Source organism: Salmo trutta, chromosome 14, assembly GCF_901001165.1.
Source record: "Salmo trutta chromosome 14, fSalTru1.1, whole genome shotgun sequence".
NCBI classification, from domain to species: Eukaryota; Metazoa; Chordata; class Actinopteri; order Salmoniformes; family Salmonidae; genus Salmo; species Salmo trutta.
In genome coordinates, this window is record NC_042970.1 from 56,671,419 (window position 1) to 56,697,998 (window position 26,580).

Sequence of the window (26,580 nt, forward strand, 5' to 3'; positions counted from 1 at the left end):
AACCGTCGGGGGTTCGTACACCGTCGGGGGTACGCCAAATAAAAATGTGATTCACACTTTAAAAAAATATAAAAATTCAAACAGTACATTTATATTTTCCAATGGGGCTATACATTTGGGTGAGGTTTTTTTCCCTCGCCCGAGTAGCCTTGTTTCACTACCAAAAATAAAATTAAACCATCTAGTGTTGAGCAAAATAACAACACAGTGTCAAATACAGGTAGCCTAGTCAAATAATTAACATCCAATCACATTAACCGTTACTCTCTCGCGGGAAACCTTCACTCTTGCGCAGACATTTAGAAACAAAACATGACAATTTGAAAAATAGGCCATGGGAGTTTTTTGAGCGAGAATAAAGACAACTTTCAAGTAGTAAGACATGTATAAAAGCAACAGATACCATTAATAAGAAGGGGCTAGAAGCGTCTTATATGGTGAGCTACCGAGTGGCTTGGACAGGCAAGCCTCATGCTATTGTGGAGGACTTAATTCTTCCTGCTGCCACAGATATGGCTGGGACAATGCTGGGGGAAAAGGCCCAAAAAATTATACAGACAATGTCTTCATCAACCAACACTGTTTCACGACACATCAGTGAAATGGCAGGACATGTTTTGAAAAAATGACTGCTTCTCATACAAGCCAGTGAATTATATGCGTTACAGCTGGATGAGTCAACAGACGTGTCAGGCCTGGCACAGCTCCTGGTATATGTCCATTTCGTTTATGGGGGGTCAATTAAGGAAGACATCCTCTTCTGCAAACCAAGACAACATGAGTGGATATTTTTAAAGTACTGGACAGCTTTGTGACATCAAATGGACTTTGGTGATCAAGATGTGTTGGTATCTGTACTGATGGTGCAAAAGCCATGACAGGGAGACATAGTGGAGTGGTAACACGCGTGCAAGCAGTTGCTCCCGAGGCTCTTGCAGCCAAAGGAATGCCTGACAGCTTAAAATACGTTTTGGACACTACAGTGAAAATGGTTAACTTTGTTAAAGCAAGGCCCCTGAACTCTTGTGTATTTTCTGCATTATGCAATGATATGGGTAGTGACCATGTAACGCTTTTACAACATACAGAAGTGCTCTGGTTATCAAGGGGAAAAGTATTGACACGTTTTTTTGAATTGAGAGACAAGCTTAGTTTTCTTTACTGACCATAATTTTCACTTGTCTGACCGCTTCCATGATGACGAGTTCTTCACATGACTGGCCTATCTGGGTGATGTTTTTTGTCTCCTGAATGATCTGAATCTATGATTATAGGGACTCTCCGCAACTATTTTCAATGTGCGGGACAAAATTGAGGCTATGATTAAGAATTCTGAGCTCTTTTCTGTCTGCATTAACAAGGACAACACACAGGTCTTTCCACCATTGTATGATTTTTTTTGTGTGCAAATTAACTCAAGCTTACAGACAATGTCAAGTGTGATATAGCGAAGCACCTGAGTGAGCTGGGTGCGCAATTACGCAGGTATTTTCCTGAAACGGACGACACAAACAACTGGATTTGTTAACCCTTTCACGCCCTGACTCCAGTCCACTTACCGATATCTGAACAAGAGAGCCTCATCGAAATTGCAACAAGTGCTTCTGTGAAAATTGAATTTAAAATCAGAAGCCACTGCCAGATTTCTGGATAGGGCTGCGCTCAGAGTTTCTTGCCTTGACAAATCGCGCTGTTAAGACACGGATGCCCTTTGCAACCACGTAGGCACCCATGCATAGTACTAGCACACAGTATACAGCACAATACACATGGCCCAAACACATGCCATGTACAGTCTTCAAACAAATACATTTGAAGTAAAAGACATAAGATGTGTACACACACGACTAACAGACAACACACGCATACACAGGCCAAAAAAACTCACATTACAAATATACAGTACAGTGTACACCATATACAGTACACACACACACAACTCACAAAATGCATATGCAGCACACTAACACTATATACACATAGCAAGCTCTAATACACACCATACACACACAATTAATTCAACTGCACCCTCTCCTCCTCCCTCTGCTTCGCATGCTGTTTTTTTTTTTTATCTCATTAATGCAACCCATCTGTTCGGCAGGTTGAGGAGTGCCAGATATTTAAACCGTTTTGCGAGGCCTATTCCGCTTTCTTTTCCAACCCGCATTCTGAGTGGCTCTTTTGATCTGCAGCGACAAGCTTTTTCTGTAGCCCCTCCAACACCAGGCAGTGGCTACACCCTAGTCTGGGATCACCAGTCGTCCCACAGCGCCCTTCCCTAGTTCCCCACCCTTTCCTTCCCTTCCCTCCCCTCTTACCTTCTCTGCTTTGGAATCAATCTCCAGCTCTGCTATTTTGGCCCATTTCTGCCAGAAGTTGGGATCGTCCAGGGAAATATCAGTTCTGTTTCCAGAAGACACAAAGCTGGCCTGGAAATGACAAGGAAAACAAAAGCATGCACACACACACGCAGGCATCAACTGGACTGGATCCATGCAAGTAACATACACTGGGATGTGCTGAGAAAGCTGATAAGGTGCGAAATCTGACATTGGTAAAAGATAGGAAACTGAAACTTGTGGATACTGGCTAACGTCATTCTTCCAATAGTTCTATACTACAGCCTAACATGCTGACCAGACCGCACGCACATGTGCGCAAGTTGATTTTGTCCACCCACACCAGACGCGATCAGGACATGCCGGTTGAAATGTCAAAACAAACTCTGAACCAATTATATTAATTTGGGGACTGGTCGAATAGCATTAAACATTTATGGCAATTTAGCTAGCTAGCTTGCTGTTGATAGCTAATTTGTCCTGGAATATAAACACTGGGTTGTTATTTTACCTGAAATGCACAAGGTCTACAATTAATCCACAGATAAAAGGGTAAAGGTTTTTTTGTAGTTCTCTCCTCCTTCAGGCTTCTTCTTCCTCGAACTTTATATGGTGGTTGGCAACCAACTTTAATGTCCATTACCACAACCGACTGGACTTAAGTGTGGACCTCAGTTCTTTCAATCACTCACATGGGTATATGCTCCTAAAAACCAGTGAGGAGATGGGAGAGGCAGGATTTGCAGCAAGTTGAGAGTCACAAATAGAACCAAGTTCTATTTTAGCACCTGGCTACGCAGACGCTCGCGAGCAGTTTGGGTGCAATGATTGAATAACATGTATGTGTACATTTATTTTGCAACCGCTCGTGCACGTGACGCGTCCGGTCTGGTCAGCATGTAAGGATTAGAGTTTAAGATATAATGTAGGGGTAGGGTTTGGCAAAGGTGGAGCCCTTGACACTCAAACTTTAATTTCCTCATTGTAGTTGAGCACAATAATGTAATACTCTAATCTCAAACTACCACCATCCAGCAAAGTAATAGAGTGAGGTTTTTGGACAGTGAAACCCTTCATGTTGTTTTGGCTCTGTACTCCAGCACTTTGGATTTGAAATGATACAATGACTATTAGGTTAAAGTGCAGACTGTCCATATCGGGTGAACTGTTTTGAAATTACAGCACTTTATGTAAATACATTTTAGGGAACCAAAAGGACAAATTCACTTTATGTGTATTAAAGTAGTCAAGTGTGTAGTATTTGGTCCCATATTCATTCATCATGAATGAATGGTGAATAATGATGAGTGAAACATTTAGAGGCACAAAGATCATACACCCCAAGACATGCTAATATACTGACTCTACACAAACGCACACCTACTCACATACAAGCCACTGCTACTCTGTTTATCTTATATCCTGTTGCCTAGTCACCTTACCCTATACATACTGTATCTCCTCCATCACTCCAGTATCCCTGCACATTGTAAATATGGTATTGGAACTGACCCTGTATGTAGTACGCTTACTTATTGTGTTCTTCATATTTATTCCTATTTCTCGTGTGTTTTTTCGAGTATTACATTGTTATTTATTATTGCATTATTGAGTTTGCAAGAAAGGCATTTCACTGTACTTGTGCATGTGTCATTAAAAACTTAAAACCTCAGCATTTTTGGGGTCTAAGATATTTATGCCTCTAACTTTCACACTCATCGTTATTCACGATTCATTCATGACTATACGTAATCATGGTAGAAACCAGATTAATGTAGAAGTGTTTAGAAACATATTCCTTATTTGTATTTTTTTTTTTAAATTGTACCCTTTTTTCTCCCCATCCAATTGGTAGCTACAGTCTTGTCCCATCGCTGCAACTCCCGTACGGACTCGGGAGATGCGAAGATTGAGAGCCTTTCGTCCTCTGAAACATGACCCTGCCAAGCCGTGCTGCTTCTTGACAAACTGCTTGCTTAACCCGGAAGCCAGCTGCACCAATGTGTTGGAGGAAACACCGTACAGCTGGCAACCGAAGTCAGTGTGCATGCGCCTGGCCCGCCATAGGGAGTCGCTAGAGCGTGATGGAACAAGGACATCCCAGCCAGGCAAACCCTCCCCTAACCCGGACGATGCTGGACCAATTGTGCGCTGCCTCATGGGTCTCCCTGTCGCGTCCGGCTACAACACAGCCTGGGATCGAACCCGGGTCTGTAGTGATGCCTCAAGCACCGCAATGCAGTGCCTTACAGGCTGACTACACCGCTCGCGTCGCGTGTGCGAGCGTTGCAAAATAAATGTAAAAATCTATATTATTCAACTATTGCACCCACACTGCACAAGCATCTGCGTTGCCAAGGGCAGTTCTATTTCTGACGCAGATCGCACTGCAAGTCCTGCCTCTCCCATCTCCTCATTGGTTCATTGAAGCAGGTACCCACGTGCCATCTCCTCATTGGTTAAACCCACGTGGGTGAATCAAAGACGAACGAGGTCGGTGGCGGTAATGCACCTATGTTGCTAATCGCAATATAAAGTCAAGAGAAGAAAAAGCCTAGAAGGACGAGAGATTACTAGAAACAATTTGGTTGACCGTTTTATGTGTGAATGAATTGTCGGAGTAGAAGACCTTGTGCATTTCAGGTAAAATAACAACTCAATGTTTATATCCCAGGACAAATTAGCTAGCAACAGCAAGCTAGCTATATAGGACAAATTAGCTAGCAAGTGCAAGCTAGCTAGCTAAATTTCCATAAAGGTTTAATGCTTTTCGACCTGTCTCCAAATTAATGTAATTGGTTCAGAGTTTGTTTTGATATTTTAACCTGCATGTCGTGATCATGTTTGGTGTGGGGGGACAAAATAAAGTTATGCACGACAGTGCACGTTGGCACATACGCGCAGCCGGTTTGGGTTCCGTGTTAGACCGCTGCGCCACTCGGAAGGCAACATATTCTATTCTTATTACAATAAGTGACTCAAATGACAATACGTTATTTACCATTCATTTGTATTGGCCACAAAATAATCTGAAACACAAACAAAACAAACTGCAAATGTATCCAAAAAGTTTGTAGAGTAACAAGCATTATGTAGTCATTGCGTGCTAGCAATATGGGATCAAATACTAATCATTGCGTGCTAGGAATATGGGATCAAATACTAAACTTTTGACTACTTTAATACACAAGTGAATTTATCCGAAAACTTTTGGTTCCCTAAAATGGTGGGACTATATACAAAAAGTGCTGTAATTTCTCAACAGTTGACCCAATATGGATGAAAATGCACTCAATTTATAGCTGATAGTCTGCACTTTAACCTCATAGGTTAATTGTATCATGGTATCATTTAAAATTCTAAGTGCTGGGTACAAAGCCAAAACAAATGTGTCGCTGTCCAAATACTTTTGGACCTCATTGTAGATTTAGGTTGAAGGTTAAGGGTTAGGTTTACAATTGAGTTTACCTTGGCAAATGTGGAGCCCTCTGTCTGGATGGTGGTGGTCTGGATATGGGTCAGAGGTTAATGGTCAGAGGTCAAGGGTATAAGGGTCAGGATTTACCTTGGCGAAAGTGGAGACATTGCCCTCTGGCTGGATGGTGATGGTCTGGATATTAGAATCAGGGGTTAGAGGTAAGACTATAAAGGTTGGGATTTACCTTAGCGAAGGTGGAGCACTTGCCCTCTGTCCGAATGGTGATGGTCTGGGTATCAGGGTCAGGAGTTAGAGGTTAGGAGTATAAGGGTCATGGTCTTACCTTGGCAAAGTTGGAACCCTTGCCCGCTCTCTCGATGGTGATGGTTTGAATATTAGGGTCAGGGGTAGAGGTCCAGGTATAAGGGTCAGGGTTTACCTTGGCGAAGGTGGAGCCCTTGCCCTCTGTCTCAATGGTGATGGTTTGTGTGCGGCGCTGCAGGATCTGGTCGATGTCCTCCTCGCAGAACTTGGAGCCCTCGTCCTCCTCGTCCATCAGCGCTCCATATGCCCCCTTCCTCAGCAGGTCCTCCACCTCAATCTTGGTCATCTGCTGCATCTTTGGGACACCATGCCCCCCATTAGTTAAGAAGCCATAGCAACAGATCTCGGATCAGCTGGACCCAATTACAGATCAAGGTTGAGGTCAATTCCATTTGAATTTATTTCCTGAATTAGATAAGGGATCGTTAGGAATCAAAAACAGCTGAGAGATCTAAAATTCTGTGTTTATTGGAATATTTGGTAGGGATGTGGAAAATCACAAAGCCGTCTTCTGCTGGCACGGCTAGTGAAAGTTTGATGAACGAGTGGAGGGGTACTAAACCAGGATAGTCCAAAGGAACATGTTTAGCATGTCCGCCGACAACTGTGTTGTATTGCAAAACAGGCAACAAAAGCGTTGAGGGACTGCAGTGCTGAGTGTGGATGACCATACAAATGTCAAAGATTACTACTACATGAAGGTGGTAGACAACGCAATCTTTATACAAAGAAAACCCTGACATCAAACATTCACCCTTTATAGTTTAACCTGGTCCTAGATCAATTTGTGCTGGCATGAGGCTGAATGACAATAGGAGTTGGCAAGACAGCACAAACAGATCTGGGACCAGGCTGTTAAAGCACAGTCTCTCACCCCATTGAGGCTGCCCTTTCGATTGATGTCCTGCAGCACGGCCTTGTCTAGACCCAGCTTCAGACTGGCTTTGTCAAACATCTCCCTCTCATAGGAGTTCCTAGTGATCAGTCTGTACACCTTCACTGCTTTACTCTGGCCGATGCGGTGGCAGCGAGCTTGGGCCTGGCATGGACAAACACAGAGCAGTTTTTGACAAATAAGGCTTAGAACTGTTGTTATATTAACACTGCCATTAACAGTGTGTGAAGAGTAGTCTTTTTCTATATGCCATGTCATACTCCATGCACACATGAAATCTGCTGGAAATATACTACCCTACCAAGCAAATTGGTCGAAAATTAGTTAATGTCATTTTTGCAACATTAAATACATGCTTAATCATGTGGACAAGTATCCTGCCTCTATTGTATTGTGTTTTGGAGAAAATGGGGGTCATGTTAACAGTAACTGCATAAAGTTACTGTGAAACCAAGGTAAATAAAATCTATTTTTCTCAGTTCCACGCTATGAGCGTAACTGCCCTTTTGCTTGGTAGGGCAGTATATATAGCCGCCGATTTATCTGAAGAAACTTACAGAGTGTATACATTTTCGTAGGGGTGAACCCAGCAGGAACGGAACCAACAATCCCGACATTGCTCTATCAACTGAGCCACACAGGATAACCATACAATGACAATACAACTTTACTGTCCATAGTTACAGCGAACAATGAAAATGTGTCTTGTATTTGCAGTGCAGCGCACGTGGTTGGAGAGCATGTTGTGGGGTTAAGTGCATTTCTCAAGGGCCCAGCAGTAGGGGATTGTTGTTAGGAACTGAACCCAGCAGCCCTTCAGTTGCCAGATCAATTTCTCCCTTTTTTCGAACAGGCGACCTTTTGGCTACAGGTCCAAATCCTTAGCAGCTGGGCTACATACTGCTCCATGAAACCACTTCAGGAAATTAGTATAATACTTTTAAGTCCAGGACTGGGTTTAATCGAGGTCCGAAAAACGTGCCCTAAGTGGTACTGAACTTTGTGCTGACTAACCTGTAGGTCATTCTGGGGGTTCCAGTCCGAGTCGAAGATGATGCAGGTGTCTGCAGCGGTCAGGTTGATGCCTAGGCCCCCAGCACGAGTACACAGCAGGAACACAAAGCGGTCCGAGTCCACCTTACAGAACCTGTCAATCGCTGCCTGGCGCAGGTTCCCCCGCACTCTGCCATCAATGCGCTCATAGGTGTACCTGCAACCAAATATAAAACATATGAAAATACTGTAACGACCTCAACCGAACACCCAGCAGGAGGTTTGGATCTTTTGGCGTAATGGCTAATCTGTTCAGCTGACAGTCGCTGGACCCAGGTTTGAGTCCTGGTTGGGGTTACCCTCGAATTCGCGACAAAACACACACTCCCCTATGAACACTATATATAGAAATTAGTGGATTTGGCCATTTCAGCCATACCCATTGCTGACAGGTGTATCAAATCAAGCACACAGTCATGCAATCTCCATACACAAACATTGGCAGTAGAATGGCCTTACTGAAGAGCTCAGTATCTTTCAATGTTTCACCGTCATAGGATGCCACCTTTCCAACAAGTCCGTTCGTCAACTTTCTGCCCTGCTAGAGCTTCCCCGGTCAACTGTAAGTGCTGTTATTGTAAAGCGACAACGACTCAGCCGCGAAGTGGTAGGCCACACAAGCTCACAGAAACGGACTGTTCAGTGCTGAAGCGTGTAGCACGTAAAGATCGTCTATCCTCGGTTGCAACACTTACTACCGAGTTCCAAACTGCCTCTAGAAGCAACGTCAGCACAACAACTGTTCGTTGGGAGTTTTATGAAATGGGTTCCCAGGACCGAGCAGCCACACACAAGCCTAAGATCACCATCCGCAATGCCAACCGTCGGCTGGAGTGATGATTTCTCTGGAGTGATGAATCACGCCTCTCCATCTGGCAGTCCAACGGAATAAACTGGGATTGGCGGATGCCAGGAGAACACTACCTGCCCAAATGCATAGTGCCAACTGTGAAGTTTGATGGAGGAGGTTGTGCCCCTTAGTTCCAGTGAAGGGAAATCTTAACGCTACAGCATACAATGACAATCTAGGCTATTCTGTGCCTCCAACTTTGTAGCAACAGTTTGGGGATGGCCCTTTCCTGTTTCAGCATGACAATGCCCCCGTGCACAAAGCGAGGTCCATACAGAAATGGTTTATCGAGATCGGTGTGGATGAACTTGACTGGCATGCACAGAGCCTGGACCTCAACCCCATCAAAGACCTTTGGGATGAATTGAACCGGCGACTGCTAGCCAGGCCTAATTGCCCAACATCAGTGCCCGACCTCACTAATGCCCTTGTGGCTTAATGGAAGCATGTTCACGCAGCAACCCTATACTCCAGCATTTTGGATTTGAGATCAAATGTTTCCTATGAGGTGACTGTACATAATGTCACCTTTGATTTTAAGGTATTTTCATTACATATCTCATTTATCATTTAGAAATGTAAGCAGTTTAAATATCTAGTCCCCCCATTTGAAGAGGTCATAAGTGTTTGGACTCATTTCTCTTATAGTGTACTAAAGTAGTCAAAAGATGGGTAAAAAGAAAAAATTAAGATGGGCAAAAGAACACAGACATTGGACAGAGGAACTCTGACTAGAAGAAAAGCTTTCCCGGAGACGCCACTTCACTGTTGATGTTGAGACTGGTGTTTTGCTGGTACTATTTAACTTCTTTGGGATAGAGGGCAGTATTTTCACGTCCGGAAAAAAAAACGTACCCGATTTAACCTCTCTAGGGTAGGGGCCAGTATTTTCACATCCGGATAAAAAACTTACCCGATTTAATCTGGTTATTACTCCTGCCCAGAAACTAGAATATGCATATAATTGTTTGATTTGGATAGAAAACACCTTAAAGTTTCTAAAACTGTTTGAATGGTGTCTGTGAGTATAACAGAACTCATATGGCAGGCCAAAACCTGAGAAGATTCTGTACAGGAAGTGGCCTGTCTGACAAGTTGTTGTTCTTCTTGCCTCTGTTTATTGAAGACTGAGGATCTTTGCTGTAACGTGACACTTCCTACGGCTCCCATAGGCTCTCAGAGCCCGGGAAAAAGCTGAACGATATCGAGGCAGCCCCAGGCTGAAACACATTATCGCTTTTGACAAGTGGCCGATCAGAGGACAATGGGCTTAGGCGCGTGCCCGAGTCAACCCCATGCTTTATTTTCTTTCGTCTGTTTACCTAATTGCAGATTCCCGGTCGGAATATTATCGCTTTTTTACGAGAAAAATGGCATAAAAATTGATTTTAAACAGCGGTTGACATGCTTCGAAGTACGGTAATGGAATATTTAGAATTTTTTTGTCACGAAATGCGCCTTGCCCGTAACCCTTATTTACCATTCGGATAGTGTCTTGAACGCACGAACAAAACGCCGCTGTTGGAACATAACTATGGATTATTTGGGACCAAACCAACATTTGTTATTGAAGTAGAAGTCCTGGGAGTGCATTCTGACGAAGAACACCAAAGGTAATCAAACTTTTCTAATAGTAAATCGGAGTTTGGTGAAGGCTAAACTTGCTGGGTGTCTAAATAGCTAGCCCTGTGATGCCGGGCTATCTACTTAGAATATTGCAAAATGTGCTTTCACCGAAAAGCTATTTTAAAATCGGACATATCGAGTGCATAGAGGAGTTCTGTATCTATAATTCTTAAAATAAATTGTTATGCTTTTTGTGAACGTTTATCGTGAGTAATTTAGTAAATTGTTAGTAAATTCGCCAGAAGTTTGTGGGGGGTATGCTAGTTCTGAACGTCACATGCCAATGTAAAAAGCAGTTTTTTTTATATAAATATGAACTTGATTGAACAAAACATGCATGTATTGTATAACATAATGTCCTAGGGTTGTCATCTGATGAAGATCATCAAAGGTTAGTGCTGCATTTAGCTGTCTTCTGGGTTTATGTGACATTATATGCTAGCTTGAAAAATGGGTGTCTGATTATTTCTGGCTGGGTACTCTGCTGACATAATCTAATGTTTTGCTTTCGTTGTAAAGCCTTTTTGAAATCGGACAGTGTGGTTAGATTAACGAGAGTCTTGTCTTTAAAATGCTGTAAAATAGTCATATGTTTGAGAAATTGAAGTAATAGCATTTCTAAGGTATTTGAATAACGCGCCACAGGATTCCACTGGCTGTTACGTAGGTGGGACGATTTGGTGCCACCTACCCTAGAGAGGTTAACTTCATCGGGGTAGGGGGCAGTATTTTGACGTCCGGATGAAAAGCATGCCCGTAGTAAACTGCCTGCTTCTCAGGCCCAGAAGGTAGGATATACATATTATTAGATATTATTAGATTTGGATAGAAAACAATCTGAAGTTTCTACAACTGTTTGAATGATGTCTGAGTATAACAGAACTCATATGGCAGGCAAAAACCTGAGAAAAAATCCAACCAGGAAGTGTGGAAATCTGAGGTTTGTAGTTTTTCAAGTGATTCCCTATCCAGTGTACAGTGTCAATGGGTTCATTTTGCACTTCAAGGCTTCCACTAGATGTCAACAGTCTTTAGAACGTTGTTTCATGCTTCTACTGTGAATGGGGAGAGAATAAAAGCCATTGGAATCAGATGACTGAGAAAATGACATCAGCTCAATCGCGCGCACTCACATGAAAGTTAGCTGTGTTCCTTTTCATTTCTGAAGACAAAGGAATCGTCCGGTTGGAATATTATGGAAGAATTATGACAAAAACATCCTGAACATTGATTCTATACATCGTTTGACATGTTTCTACGAACTGTAATATAACTTGGACTTTTCGTCTGAACTCGCTGCGCGAGCACAGTGGATTTGGATTACTCGACTGACACAGCACAAAAAAAAAAAAAAAAAAAATGTATGAAATTGTATGAAATGTATGCATTCACTACTGTAAGTCGCTCTGGATAAGAGCGTCTGCTAAATGACGTAAATGTAATGTAAAATGTAATGAACGTGCGAACAAATTGGAGGTATTTTTGTCATTTCTGTTGACTCCAAAATGGAGGGTATCTGTATGGCTTGTTTTGATATCTGAGCGCAGTACTCAGATTATTGCAAAGCTTGCTTTTGCCGTAAAGCTTTTTTGAAATCTGACACTGCGGTTGCATTAAGGAGAAGTGTATCTATAATTCTTTGAATAACAGTTGAATATTTTATCAACGTTTATGAAGAGTATTTCTGTAAATTGATGTGCTCATTCACCGGATGTTTTGGGAGGCAAAACATTTCTGAACATTACACGCCAATGTAAAAATGGGGTTTTTGGATATAAATATGAACTTTATCGAGCAAAACGTACATGTATTGTGTAACATGAAGTCCTATGAGTGCCATTTGATGAAGATCATCAAAGGTTAGTGATTCATTTTAGCTGTATTTCTGGTTTTTGTGACACCTCTCCTTGCTTGGAAAATGGCTGTGTGGTTTTTCTTGTCTAGGCACTGTCCTAACATAATCTAATGTTATGCTTTCTCCGTAAAGCCTTTTTGAAATCGGACGTGGTTGGATTAACGAGAAGTGTATCTTTAAAATGGGATATAATAGTTGTATGTTTGAGAAATTTGAATTATGAGATTTGTTGTTTTGAATTTGGCGCCCTGCTATTTCACTGGCTGTTGAATAGTGTGTCCTGCAGACACTAGCATCCCACATACCCCAGAGGTTAATAACAAATGTGTACGCCATCTGTAAATTCGAATACAATTGTTAAATTACGAGCCTAGTTGGTTTAGCCATGGAAAAAGTCAGGAACCTTCCCCCTAGCCATGATTGGCTGAGATAATGGATGGGCTGAACATGCCGAGAGATGAGTTTGGATTGGTCTGCCATGTAGCAGGCTTATGTCTTCAACACGAGCTGCTCAGTATGTGTAGATAATCCTTGCTACAGTGGCTTTTGTGAAAGATATAATGTTAGCCATGGAGAACTACACAAGTATTGCTACTGATTTCAACATTGCTGCCCTGAATTTAGCAGGCGCTATCGATAAAGATCAGTGGGGAAAAGTTGTGATGGACTACTTTCTGTAAACAGTCAGTGTGAACCGGAGTGACTTGACACAATGGGTCAAACAAGCTGTAGCTAGCTGTAGCTAGCTGTAGCTAGCTACAAACAGAAAAGCGTTCATCCATGTATACGGGTAAGAGTCTAGCTAGCTACATTTTTAGATATTATACGTTTCAAATTTTATCAGAAAGTAGTTTTCGTTGCAAGTTAAAATCGTACTGTTAGCTAGCTAGCAAACGTTAGTTTGCTGGCTCGCTAGCTAACGTTACATGTATTATCTGTGCAGTAATGTTATTTGTAATCTCAGAAATCCATTTGCATTGCTAGTTATAGCCTAATGTTAGCTAGCCAGCTGACATTGAACCTAGTTGGTTAGCTTTAGCTACCTGCAGATTCATACTACAGCATTTCATGAATGGTGGCTAGCTATGACAATCTGTTTGTACTGTAGCTATGGGTTGGGATTGTGGTTCATTGTTTAGCTAGCTAGCTACATGTCTAAACAAAAGACTCCTCTTTGCCAGATGATTACAGGACCCATCAAGTTAGCCAGGTGTGTCTGGGTGATTACGGCCATCTATTGTATTTCATGAACATGTGTACATGTCGAGACAATAGTGACCCATCCACTTAACTAGATGTAGCTGGGGGGTGGTTATAGCATTTCTTTCACATAACCCATCAATTTAGATAAGTGTGTCTAGGTAAACCTCATCTAATAATTATGAAATATTTTTATCTGGAGACTTTCTTATTTTTGATATTGCGACAATGCAAATATTCAAGTAACCATTTCACTGTACCGTGTACACCTTTTGTATCCTGTGCATGTGACAAATAAACATTGACCTGCACCAAAGTCAGATTAGGATATAGGCCAAGGACTAGATAAAGTGTATTTTTACCTGGAGTTTTTATCCTATTGTAGGCTACTACTTTCACCACTTTTAGTCTTGAATTCTTTGGTTGTTTACTACACTATAACTGCCCTAACCTCGGCTCTATCCTTAGCCCCAGGCTCACCTCCTCTGGATGAGGTAATCCTCCAGGATATCCAGGCAGCGCACCATCTGGGAGAAGACCAGCACCTTGTGGCCGCCAGCAATCAGCTTAGGCAGCAGTTTGTCGATGAGCACCAGCTTCCCCGCCGCCTGAATCATGGCCTGGAGGTTGAAGTCCCAGGCATCGGGGCTGTGTGTTTTCCTGAAGCTATCCAGGATCTTCTCCTCCGCACCTGGACGTTTCCATCGAAAATTTACATTTTATTATGAACTGTGAACATTTTAAGTGTTTTTGTGTGTTTGTGTGTCCACATGTCACCTTTGATCAGGTAGGGGTGGTTGCAGCACTTGCGCAACTCCATCATGGTGTTGATGAGGTTGGGCATGTTATGCTGGTTGGCCCCCTTGGCCAGGAAGGTGAAGTTCTTCTCAAGGATTGCACGGTAGTACTTCTTCTGCATGTTGGTGAGCTCCACCTCAATGATGGTCTCCTCCTTGGGTGCCAGGTTCTTCTCCACGTCGTCCTTCAGTCGCCGCAGCATCATGGGCTTCAGGATGGCCTGCAGCTTCTTCACCTGGGGTAGAGGAGAGCAGGGTTGGGGTCAAAGGAGGACAGAGGTGGTTAGGATCTAATGGTCTGCAGTAATGAGACTTAGAATGTCTAGTGTAGCTACAGACTTAACAGCATACAGTTTGGACTTAGACAATTCAATTGTTTGTTTAGTCTGGCCTGGACACAACATTACGTTTACTGTGGCGCTATTCATAACAATATGTTTAAATTGCCCACACCTGCACTGCAGATGCAACAACTTGATACCGACACAGATTCAACAACTGCTTGATGATTTAAAGTGCAGGCTTTCCGTTTTGTTCAGTAGCATATTAACTGCCATTAAGTATATGATACAATGTTTAAAAGGAAATTGTTGAAGGGTATCTCTGAGAAAGAATCAACATTCCCATAAATTCCAAAGGTAGGTTTCCCACTTTGCTACACTAAAAGGGCATCTCAGAGAAAAATAAAAAAAAAAATGTAAAAAAAAAAAGTCACCTGTTCCTCAGTCTTCAGATCTCCAAACTCCTCTAGGAAGAGGCTCTCTGAGGGGAACTGTAGGGGCTCCAGGAAGTTGAGAAGACTGAAGAGCTCCTCCACCGAGTTCTGCAGAGGGGTACCCGTCAAGAGGACCTTGTGTTCCTACAGGGGGTGGTAGAGGTGTAATACACAACAAAATGGTACTCAGATTTGAGTATTAATACATAAAAAACATTTATACAGCTTTTCAGGTCACTCAAAGACACGTATCATCCATGTAACTCAACAGAGATTCCCACTTGCTAGTCTGGCTCATTACAATGTTTATTTTTGTGCAGTATGTCCCTCTTGACCAAGGAAGGGCATCCATGCTACCATCAGCCTTGGCTGGTGCTGCACTGAATTGGACTACAACGACAATGCAGACGGCCAAGAAAGTTAGCTAGCTACCCCCTCACCAGGTTCATGAGCTTGAGGCCCTCCAGGAGTTTACAGTTGCGGTTCTTGAGGCGGTGGGCTTCGTCGATGACCACGCAGCGCCAGTGGATCTTCTTCAGCTCTGGACAGTCGGCCATGATCATCTCAAAGGTGGTGATCACCCCGTGGAACTTGTACCCGCCTGACACTATGTTTCCCTAGACACAGAGAAAGACAAAATGTGGAGTAAAATAAAATAATTAAGAATACCTTTAACACTTCTTTAAAACCTGTTAGGGCTAGGGGGCAGTATTTACACGGCCGGATAAAAAACGTACCCGATTTAATCTGGTTACTACTCCTGCCCAGTAACTAGATTAAGCATATAATTATTGGCTTTGGATAGAAAACACCCTAAAGTTTCTAAAACTGTTTGAATGGTGTCTGTGAGTATAACAGAACTCATATGGCAGGCAAAAACCTGAGAAGATTTTATGCAGGAAGTGGCCTGTCTGATAAGGTGTTGTTGTTCTTGCCTCTGTTTATTGAAGACTCAGGATCTTAGCTGTAACGTGACACTTCCTACGGCTCCCATAGGCTCTCAGAGCCCGGGAAAAAGCTGAACGATATCGAGGCAGCCTCTGGCTGAAACACATTATCGCCTTTGACAAGTGGCCGATCAGAGGACAAAGGGCTTAGGCGCGTGCCCGAGTCGACACCATGCTTTATTTTCTTTCGTCTGTTTACCTAATTGCAGATTCCCGGTCGGAATATTATCGCTTTTTTACGAGAAAAATGGCATAAAAATTGATTTTAAACAGCGGTTAACATGCTTCGAAGTACGGTAATGAAATATTTAGAAATCTTTTGTCACGAAATGCGCCATGCGCATGACCCTTATTTACCATTCGGATAGTGTCTTCAACGCACGAACAAAACGCCGCTGTTGGAACATAACTATGGATTATTTGGGACCAAACCAACATTTGTTATTGAAGTAGAAGTCCTGGGAGTGCATTCTGACGAAGAACACCAAAGGTAATGAAACTTTTCTAATAGTAAATCGGAGTTTGGTGAAGGCTAAACTTGCTGGGTGTCTAAATAGCTAGCCCTGTGATGCCGGGCTATCTACTTAGAATATTGCAAAATGTGCTTTCACCGAAAAGCTATTTTAAAATCGGACATATCGAGTGCATAGAGGAGTTTTGTATCTATAATTCTTACAATAATTGTTATGTTTTTTGTGAACGTTTATCGTGAGTAATTTAGTAAATTCACCGGAGGTTTGCGGGGGGTATGCTAGTTCTGAACGTCACATGCTAATGTAAAAAAGCTGTTTTTTGATATAAATATGAACTTGATTGAACAAAACATGCATGCATTGTATAACATAATGTCCTAGGGTTGTCATCTGATGAAGATCAAAGGTTAGTGCTGCATTTAGCTGTGGTTTTGTTTTTTGTGACATTATATGCTAGCTTGAAAAATGGGTGTCTGATTATTTCTGGCTGGGTACTCTGCTGACATAATCTAATGTTTTGCTTTCGCTGTAAAGCCTTTTTGAAATCGGACAGTGTGGTTAGATTAACGAGAGTCTTGTCTTTAAAATGCTGTAAAATAGTCATATGTTTGAAAAATTGAAGTTTTCGGATTTTAGAGGAGTTTGTATTTCGCGCCACGCCCATCATTGGATATTGGAGCAGGTGTTCCGCTAGCGGAACATCTAGATGTAAGAGTTTAACCCTTGCACTCACACATACCCTCACACACACACCATGTTGGCTCACCTGCTGGTCCTTGTGGTACATCTCGTACTGGTGGATCATCTGGCGGCTGATCTGGCTGCCGTGGTAGACGATGACATTGATCTCCGTCCAGGTACGGAACTCCCTCTCCCAATTGGTGATGGTGGAGAGGGGGGCGATGATGAGGAAGGGCCCACGCAGGCCCATGGAAAACATCTCGAAGAGGAAGGTGATGGACTGGATGGTCTTCCCCAGGCCCATCTCGTCAGCCAGGATGCAGTTCTTCCTGTATGGGAAGAGGTGGGAAAACTGTTGTGACAAACAGGAAGATGTTGGAATCACGGTGGTGTCAAACACAAAAACAAAATGTCATCAAAAAAGACAAAAGGTGCGGGTGTTGACCTTTACCATAGAGGGTGAGTAAAAGGTCATCTCGGAACATAGAACCAAATCTCACATGTGCTGTCCAGCTAACTCAGTTTGATTCTGGGGTCTAAGGTTTTCAAATCTCTTCTGAGCGGAAGTAACATTTAAGTAACAATCCACATTAAGCCTCTGCCAAAGCCAGTCCCCAGCCCCTCCCATTCAAAATAACCCACCTGTTTACAATCCACTGAATGACAACATATAGGTATCTAACAAATGTTTTTGATGCAAATATTTCACAGGTTAGCAGTTTAAAGTTAGTCCACCACACCAAAAGTTGTCATACCCGCCATCTCAGCCTTGACTGATTAAAGTTCGGGACAATGACAATTTATCTACATCCCCAGAGTCAGCTGAACTCATGGATACCATGTTTATGTCTCTGCGTCCAGTATGATGGAAGTTCGAGGTCGCTTTGTGAGCCAATGCTAACTAGCGTTAGCGCTAGCTTAGCGTAAAGACTGGCTGTGCCCGAAGACCTCCAGTCAAGGAAATATTTTTTGATATCAGTGTACCTTAAATATTTGGTTAATTTGAACACCTGATCTCACCTTTTGATCTTGCCTGGTTTCAATATGTGTTATTTATTTCTGGGCACAACAAACCATTTGTGATTTTGATGTGAACAAACTGAACAGCTGTCTGAGCCTCTTGTAAGGGATGCAACACCACTGTATTGTCCATCAGAGTGGATATACAACAAAACAAAAAGCGATACACGGCAATTACTTTGAACGAGCTACTCAAATCTGTCATAAAAATTATACTCCGACACAACTGCACAAACAGACCAATTTCTCTGCATTTGAAGATTTGATCTGATTTGTGTTCATCATTAGAAAATCAAACATAATGTTCCATTACACTACCAGAGAAGCAGCTGTAGACTTTTTTTTGAGTAATGAAATCCACTCCAGGTTCTAAGACAATTTTCATAGATTTAAAAGGATCAGACAGGTGTAGGCATTATGCTAAATAGAAATAACCTCCTAAGACTTACAGTTCTGGGCAATAAAAAGTTATTTCTAAACATTTTGCCGCATTGAAAGAGACATGCAGAACGGCGTGTGGCAGGAAGCACAATTGCAAGTTAAATTGTGTTCGCCATTGCAAGACAGTCAAGTGAGTTTCACATTAACAACTTACCATAGTCATTTATGTGGACAAAAAAATATCACACTTGATCAGGGAAAACAGCAATATGCCTTTACGGGAATTGCCTTGGTCGAAACACGAAGCAACTTAATTTATTCAGGGCCAGTCAGCGGTGTAAAGTACTTAAGTAAAAATAATACCTAAGTAATTTTTGGGGGTATCTGTACTTCACTATTTATATTGAACTACTTTTACTTCACTACATTCCTAAAGAAAAGAATGAACTCCCTGACACCCAAAAGATCTCGTTACATTTTGAATTCTTAGCAGGACAGGAAAATGGTCCAACTTATCAAGAAAACATCCCTGGTCATCCCAACTGCCTCTGATTTGGTGGACTCAATAAACACACATGCTTTGTTTGTAAATGATGAGTGTTGGAGTGTGCCCCTGGCTATCCATAAATAAAATAAAAAAGTATTTGGTTTGAAATACACTTAAATATCAAAATTAAATGTAACTGCTCAAATATACTTCAGTATCAAAGGTAAAAATCCTTTCAAATTAATTATATTAAGCAAACCAGACATCAACTTTTTCTTGTTTTTTTTAATTTACGTATTAGAATTTAGAATTTTCTGCCTTTTTCTTCAAATCTGAAAACGTTGTGAAGCTATGCCCATTTTCTGAAGAATTTTAGCATTTTCTTAAAGAATTGCAGAAAAGCACAGTGTCCACTGCTTGTATACTTCGTACTTTGGTGAATTTAGTACAACATCTGGGAACTTTTAGCATGCTAACTAAACTCAGTAAAAAAAAGAAAACGTCCCTTTTTCAGGACCCTGTCTTTCAAAGATAATACGTAAAAATCCAAAACTTCACAGATCTTCATTGTAACGGGTTTAAACACTGTTTCCCATGCTTGTTCAATGAACCAAACAATTAATGAACATGCACCTGTGGAACGGTCGTTAAGACACTAACAGCTTACAGACAGTACGCAATTAAGGTCACAGTTATGAAAACTTAGGACACAAAAGAGGCCTTACTACTGACTCTGAAAAACACCAAAAGAAAGATGCCTAGGGTCCCTGCTAATCTGCGTGAACGTGCCTTAGGCATGCTGCAAGGAGGCATGAGGACTGCAGATGTGGCCAGGGCAATAAATTGCATTGCCCGCAATGTGAGACGCCTAATACAGAGCTACAGGGAGACAGGACGGACAGACAAACGTCCTTGCAGTGGCAGACCACGTGTAACAACACCTGCACAGGATCAATACATCCGAGCATCACACCTGCGGGACAGGTACAGGATGGCAACAACAACTGCCCGAGTTACACCAGGAACGCACAATCCCTCCATAGGTGCTCAGACTGTCCGCAATAGGCTGAGAGAGGCTGGACTGAGGGCTTGTAGGCCTGTTGTAAGGCAGGTCCTCACCAGACATCACCGGCAACAACGTTGCCTATGGGCACAAACCCACCGTCACTGGACCAGACAGGACTGGCAAAAAGTGTTCTTCACTGACGAGTCATGGTTTTGGCTCACCAGGGGTGATGGTCGGATTCGCGTTTATCGTCGAAGGAATGAGCGCTACACCGAGGCCTGTACTCTGGAGCGGGATCGATTTGGAGGTGGAGGGTCCGTCATGGTGTGTCACAGCATCATCGGACTGAGCTTGTTGTCATTGCAGGCAATCTCAATGCTGTGGAAGACATCCTCCTCCCTCATGTGGTACCCTTCCTGCAGGCTCATCCTGACATGACCCTCCAGCATGACAATGCCACCAGCCATACTGCTCGTTCTGTGCGTGATTTCCTGCAAGACAGGAATGTCAGTGTTCTGCCATGGCCAGCGAAGAGCCCGGATCTCAATCCCATTGAGCACGCCTGGGACCTGTTAGATCGGAGGGTGAGGGCTAGGGCCATTCCTCCCAGAAATGTCTGGGAACTTGCCTTGGTGGAAGAGTGGGGTAACATCTCACAGCAAGAACTGGCAAATCTGGTGCAGTCCATGAGGAGGAGATGCACTGCGGTACTTAATGCAGCTGGTGGCCACACCAGATACTGACTGCTACTTTTGATTTTGACCCCCCCTTTGTTCAGGGACACATTATTCCATTTCTGTTAGTCACATGTCTGTGGAACTTGTTCAGTTTATGTCTCAGTTGTTGAATCTTGTTATGTTCATACAAATATTTACACATGTTAAGGTTGCTAAAAATAAACGCAGTTGACAGTGAGAGGACGTTTCTTTTTTTGCTGAATTTATATCCACACTATGACCAATAGGCATACTACATACTCAATGCATGTCAAAAATACTACAGTCAGTATGAGTATTTGAACACAGCTCTAGTAATTGCGCTAATGCTGGTTAGCATTAGCTCACAAAACTACCACTAACTTCCATCATACTGGATGCAGAGGCATAAAAATGGTATGCATGAGTTCATCTGACTCTGGAGAAGCTAAAATCCCAAAGTATCCCTTTAAGACAAGGCAGTAAGTCCACTATACATGTCCCCACAGGGACTATGTCAAGATTTCGAGGAGGAAGAGGGGGATAGGTGTCCTACCTGTTGTACCAGTTGAAGAGCAGCCAGTTCATGCCTTCCAGCTGGTACTCTCTCAGCTGATTCCCATTTCGGTAGTCTTTGGACTTGTCCAGCTTCTGCCACTTGTCTGGCTGCGGTCTCTCCTGCACAGAGTGCGCACACACAGGGATGACTGTCCATCTCAAATAAGAACCACACACACCCACATACACGTCGAATGGACCAGTACATGTGCACCCCCCCTCCACAGAACACTATCAATTCTCACAATCACACAGAGATAGTCCACAAGCTACTCTTCAACAACAGAACACCTAATTCAGACACATTCCTGATTGTTAATTACATTTTTAAACAAAGAAACAATCAAATCAAAGTTTATTGGTCCCGTACAGATTTGCAGATACTATAGCAGGTGCAGCGAAATGCCTGTGCTTCTACCGCCAACAGTGCAGTAATACCAACCAAAAACAATACACATATAATACAGAATATTTTTAAAAGTATACATTCTGTAGATTACAGGGGAGGGGCTTTCTATTTACACTCACCACAAATTTGTATTCAGGGATTCTCTTGATCTCCTCGAACTCCCGAATCTTCCCCGGGTCCACGTCTTCTTGAAGCTCCCATGTAGCCTCCTCATAGGACAGGGAGCACCATTTAACTAGGTAGTGTGTCACCTCCTGTAAACATACACGCACACACAGATATAGAGTGACAGTCGGTCAATGAGTCAGTCAGACACGGATACATACAGAATGTAGCCAGTGAGTCAGATACACTAAATGAAGCAAATGCGCGCGCGCATACACACACACACACACACACACACACGCTTGCATAAAAAAGGTCAGTGGTGGTGAGTAACTGGCTTTCCCTGTCTCACCTCTCCTGTCTCTGTATCTGTAGTGATGGCCACCTCCAGAACTCGATCCACTTCTATGTAGTCAGGGTTAAAGAGGTCTTCATCAGGCTACATGGAGGAGTAGACGTTAATCAATATAAATGTGTTTCATGTGATACTTTACATAGCTATAAATGTTATGCAAAGTACAAAATGTACACCACTACAAATAAAAAACACTATCACAGAGTAGCCAACAGTACATTTTTATATACAAACATAAAATATCCCCCAAAAATTCAGAAAAATGTGAGATGCGAGTAGGCTCACCTCAACAAATATGTGCTTCATTTGGGCCTGCTTAGTCCTGAAGCGCTTGATTTTTTGGTGTATGCGAGGGTCCTTCTCCAAATCCTCTAAAGTTGCCCATTTACAATGCAGGTAGGAGCTGTGAGCAAGAGTAAAAGGGGGGTTCAAATTATATATTCAAGGGGAAAAGCATCTCAAGTAGTGTGTACACAATGCACTAAATTAAACTAATCCCACCATTTAAGAAGCAATCCCACAGGCCATAGTATTTTAACAACATGTGCGGTTTTAAGAACATGGAAATACATCGTATAACATAGATAAATATGAGAAAATCCTCCTTTTGACTGGGCGTAGCATTGAAAACCTCTCGAGAGCTATATCATCATAATGTGTCATACACAAAGAATTCTTCAAAGGAATTGGGACTATTTGATGCTACAGAATGTCTGTTATCAGATAATCACTGTCACTGTGGCCTTCCACCTTGCTAAGCACACTTACAAATTTCTGTACTTGACATAGAACTCCTCTGACTCCTCAGGTGTCTCCTCAGGGGATGCCTGGAAAGAAAAGAGAAAAGAACTAGAGAAAAACTAAAACATCAAATAAAGTATACAAACATGTTGCTAATCCACAGACACCTTGTTGTTAGAGTGTGATACACACAAATACACAAATACACACACACACACACACACACACACACAGTACCAGTCAAAAGTTTGGACACACCTACTCATTCAAGGGTTTTTCTTTATTTTTGCAATTTTCTACATTGTAGAATAATAGTGAAGACATCAAAACTATGAAATAACACATATGGAATCATGAAGTAACCAATAAAGTGTTAAATCAAAATATATTTTAGATTCTTCAAAGTAGCCACCCTTTGCACACTCTCAGCATGCTCTCAACCAGCTTCATGAGGAATGCTTTTCCAACAGTCTTGAAGGAGTTCCCACATATGCTGAGCACTTGTTGGCTGCTTTTCCTTCACTCTCAATTGGGTTGAGGTCGGGTGATTGTACAGGCCAGGTCATCTGATGCACCTCTCCCCTTATTGGTTGAATAGCCCTTACACCGCCTGGAGGTGTGTTGGGTCATTGTCCTGTTAAAAAAAATGATAGTCCCACTAAGAGCAAACCAGATGGGATGGAGTATCGCTGCAGAATGCTGTGGTAGCCTTGCTGGTTAAGTGTGCCTTAAATCACGACAGTGTCACCAGCAAAGCACCCCAGACCATCACGCCACCTCCATTCTTCACGGTGGGAACCACACATGTGGAGATCATCCGTTCACCTACTCTGCATCTCACAAAGACACTGCGGTATGAACCAAAAATCTGAAATTTGGATTAATCAGACCAAAGACAGACTTCCACTGGTCTAATATCCATTGCTTGCGTTTCTTGGCCCAAGCAAGTCTCTTCTTCTTATTGGTGTCCTTTAGTAGAGGTTTCTTAGCAGAAATTCGACCATGAATGCCTGATTCACACAGTCTCCTTTGAACAGCTGATGTTGAGATGTGTCTGTTACTTGAACTCTGCATTTATTTGGGCTTCAATTTCTGAGGCTGGTAACTCCAATGAACTTATCCTCTACAGCAGAGATACGTCTGGATCTTCTTTTTCTGTGGCGGTCCTCATGAGAGCCAGTTTCATCATAGCGCTTGATGGTTTTTTGCGACTGCACATTGACTGACCTTCATGTTTTAAAGTAACTAATTGGCTCAAACGCATTAAGGAGGAAAGAAATTCCACAAATGAACTTTTAACAAGGCACACCTGTTAATTCAAATGCATTCCAGGTGACTACCTCGAAGCTGGTTGAGAAAATGCCAAGAGTGTGCAGAGCTGAAATGGGTGGCTTCTTTGAAGAATCTCAAACAAAATATATTTTGATTTGTTTAACACTTTTTTGGTTACTACATGATTCCATGTGTTATTTCATAGTTTTGATGTCTTCACTATTATTCTACAATGTAGAAAATTGTCAAAATAAAGAAAAACACTTGAATGAGTAGGTGTCCAAACTGTTAACTGGTATAGAATATATATTTATTTTGCCGAGACCTTTGCTAAAGATCCGAGAGACAAGTCACATGGCTTCCTCAGATTCTCATCAGATCATCCGAGAAGCCTCCAAGGTAGCTAGCTAGCTAGCTTGTAATCCTGCAAGTGTAGCTAACCTTATTAATAGATGTATGTAATAATTGTTAGCTAAGAAACAGTAAAGTTACGCTAGCTAAATAGTTTTTTGGGTTAATATACAGATTACCTGGCTGGTGATGTCATTGAGCTCAAGAGATACAATTAAACTGTTCACGATTTTCAGAAGAGTTTCAAAGGAAGATAAAAAAATTTAAAAAATACATTCTACTCCAGTTTAAGTCACCAGAAGTGACTTTCAGTTGTTCAACAAAATAAATCTCAGCATCCACTGCTGAAAATAATTATAGGGGAAACGTGTGCGTGTTGGGCGGTGTACCTCTTTCTTTGCAGTTCGAACCGACAGGATTTTCTCAATGATGTTTGCCTCATCTTCAGGGGGCTCCTGTGACGGAGGGGAGAGAGGGGATTACTTACGCAGGGTAAGAGTGTGTTTGGCCTTACTGAGGGGGACAGAAGTTGGGCACAGCAGAGAGAGGGGGAGAGGAGAGACTGTGGCTGTGTCCAAAATCTATGCAGCCAACTACTTACTAAATGTATAAACCATACTAAAAAAATACTATTTAGTAAAATCGTATGGAGTAAGCTACTAGTTCTCAAACCTCTCCTCAGGACCCCCTGAACTACCTCAAGGGCTTGATGATTAGTTGGCAAGTTGAATCAGGTGTGCTAGCTCTGGAATAGATCAAATACATGGAATGGCTGGGCGTCCCTTAGGACTGGTTTAAGAACCACTGCAAAAAGCAACAAACATACAGCCATCCACAATGAGAAGTCATCATCTAATGCGCAATTGGGTTGTTCCCCTCCATTCATTCATTTTGGTACATCTCGTTCTCTTATCTGATAATCAGCTGTTGTCAAAAGATGATTCTCTTCGTCAATAGTGCAGCAAACTCATACTAGATGAAAAGTCTAAATTAGTATGACATAATCAGCTGTTGTCAAACATGTGTGTCTGAAAAGACAATTCTCTTCCTCGATAGTGCAACGAATTCATACTACATGAAAAGTCTAAATTCGTTTTTCAAAATTTAACATAAAACCTTTTTTGCATACCCAAAAGGCCTATTTGGATGATAGTATGAGTATTCAGACATGGCCAAAGACAAAGAACAAGATTGCTACCTCAGCCTGCCAGGCGAGAGTGGCAGCGTTGAGGGCAGGGATGCGGCCTGTCCCCAGCACAGCGATGGTCTCCCCGTCATCATCTACCACCTTGAAGTCCAGGTCCTCGTTGTACTTTCTGCGCTTCACTTGTCGCCCTGAGCGACGCTTCTACCAGAGAAAAAATATAGAAGGGGGTTGAGGGGTGGCTTGGGTTAACTTAGTGTAATCGATTCAAGCAATAGCTACTGTACGTAGATAAATACTGTATACTGATAAAATATGTTACTTGGGGAGTGTCAGCATGATAAGTACGTAGATTGTGGTGTTAAACAAACCACCGCTTTCAAGTAAACTGAAAATGTAAGAATATAGTATAGGCTACACAAATTATACACACACAGCTATACTAATGTACACTACTACATAAAAACATTGTAATAGTGAGGTTTTAGAGAAGCAAGTGTCACTCAGCCTATCCTGCCCTTCCCCCAGCCCTCATGCTGTTAGTCAGTTCCTCACAGTGTTGTCAAGGGGGTCGATGCTCTCCTCTCCCCCCACGACCAGCGTGGACAGGGAGGCCGCGTCGTCGCTCTCTCCAGCCTCCTGGAGGACAGCCACGCTTTTCCTCTTGCCCTTTTTCTTCTTCTCCACTGGTACTGGCCCTTGTAGGACTTGCTCTCTGTAGAGGCACAGCAGGGTTGGCACCATATAAATACTAGAGAATGTCTATTCTAGTAATTGTATTTCTATGGTTGGAACTAGGGAGTGTTTGTAATCCGTACTCAACTGACCAGTGGGTCATGCCTGCAATGTGTGTTTAACGCCTTACCTCCTCACATCTCAGCAG

The 26,580-nt window shown here is 42.4% G+C and overlaps 1 protein-coding gene across 6 annotated transcripts in view; it reads right to left on the reverse strand.

Annotated features, from left to right (window-relative positions):
- The window catches only part of chd6 (chromodomain helicase DNA binding protein 6), a 124,995-nt gene that overhangs the window by 51,453 nt on the left and 46,962 nt on the right, over positions 1 to 26,580 (reverse strand). For 5 of the 6 annotated variants that reach the window (XM_029776465.1, XM_029776464.1, XM_029776462.1 and 2 more), the window contains exons 4-20: positions 26,253 to 26,412; positions 25,752 to 25,901; positions 24,943 to 25,008; positions 22,958 to 23,016; positions 22,475 to 22,592; positions 22,187 to 22,273; positions 21,849 to 21,983; positions 21,319 to 21,440; positions 17,259 to 17,502; positions 15,513 to 15,689; positions 15,073 to 15,216; positions 14,338 to 14,593; positions 14,041 to 14,251; positions 7,991 to 8,186; positions 6,956 to 7,120; positions 6,197 to 6,376; positions 2,319 to 2,429 (exon numbers count right to left, since the gene is read on the reverse strand). In XM_029776465.1, coding sequence (XP_029632325.1) covers positions 2,319 to 2,429; positions 6,197 to 6,376; positions 6,956 to 7,120; positions 7,991 to 8,186; positions 14,041 to 14,251; positions 14,338 to 14,593; positions 15,073 to 15,216; positions 15,513 to 15,689; positions 17,259 to 17,502; positions 21,319 to 21,440; positions 21,849 to 21,983; positions 22,187 to 22,273; positions 22,475 to 22,592; positions 22,958 to 23,016; positions 24,943 to 25,008; positions 25,752 to 25,901; positions 26,253 to 26,412 — 2,581 coding nt within the window. The remainder of the gene's footprint in view (positions 1 to 2,318; positions 2,430 to 6,196; positions 6,377 to 6,955; positions 7,121 to 7,990; positions 8,187 to 14,040; positions 14,252 to 14,337; positions 14,594 to 15,072; positions 15,217 to 15,512; positions 15,690 to 17,258; positions 17,503 to 21,318; positions 21,441 to 21,848; positions 21,984 to 22,186; positions 22,274 to 22,474; positions 22,593 to 22,957; positions 23,017 to 24,942; positions 25,009 to 25,751; positions 25,902 to 26,252; positions 26,413 to 26,580) is intronic. The other variant, XM_029776461.1, reaches the window with a different exon arrangement.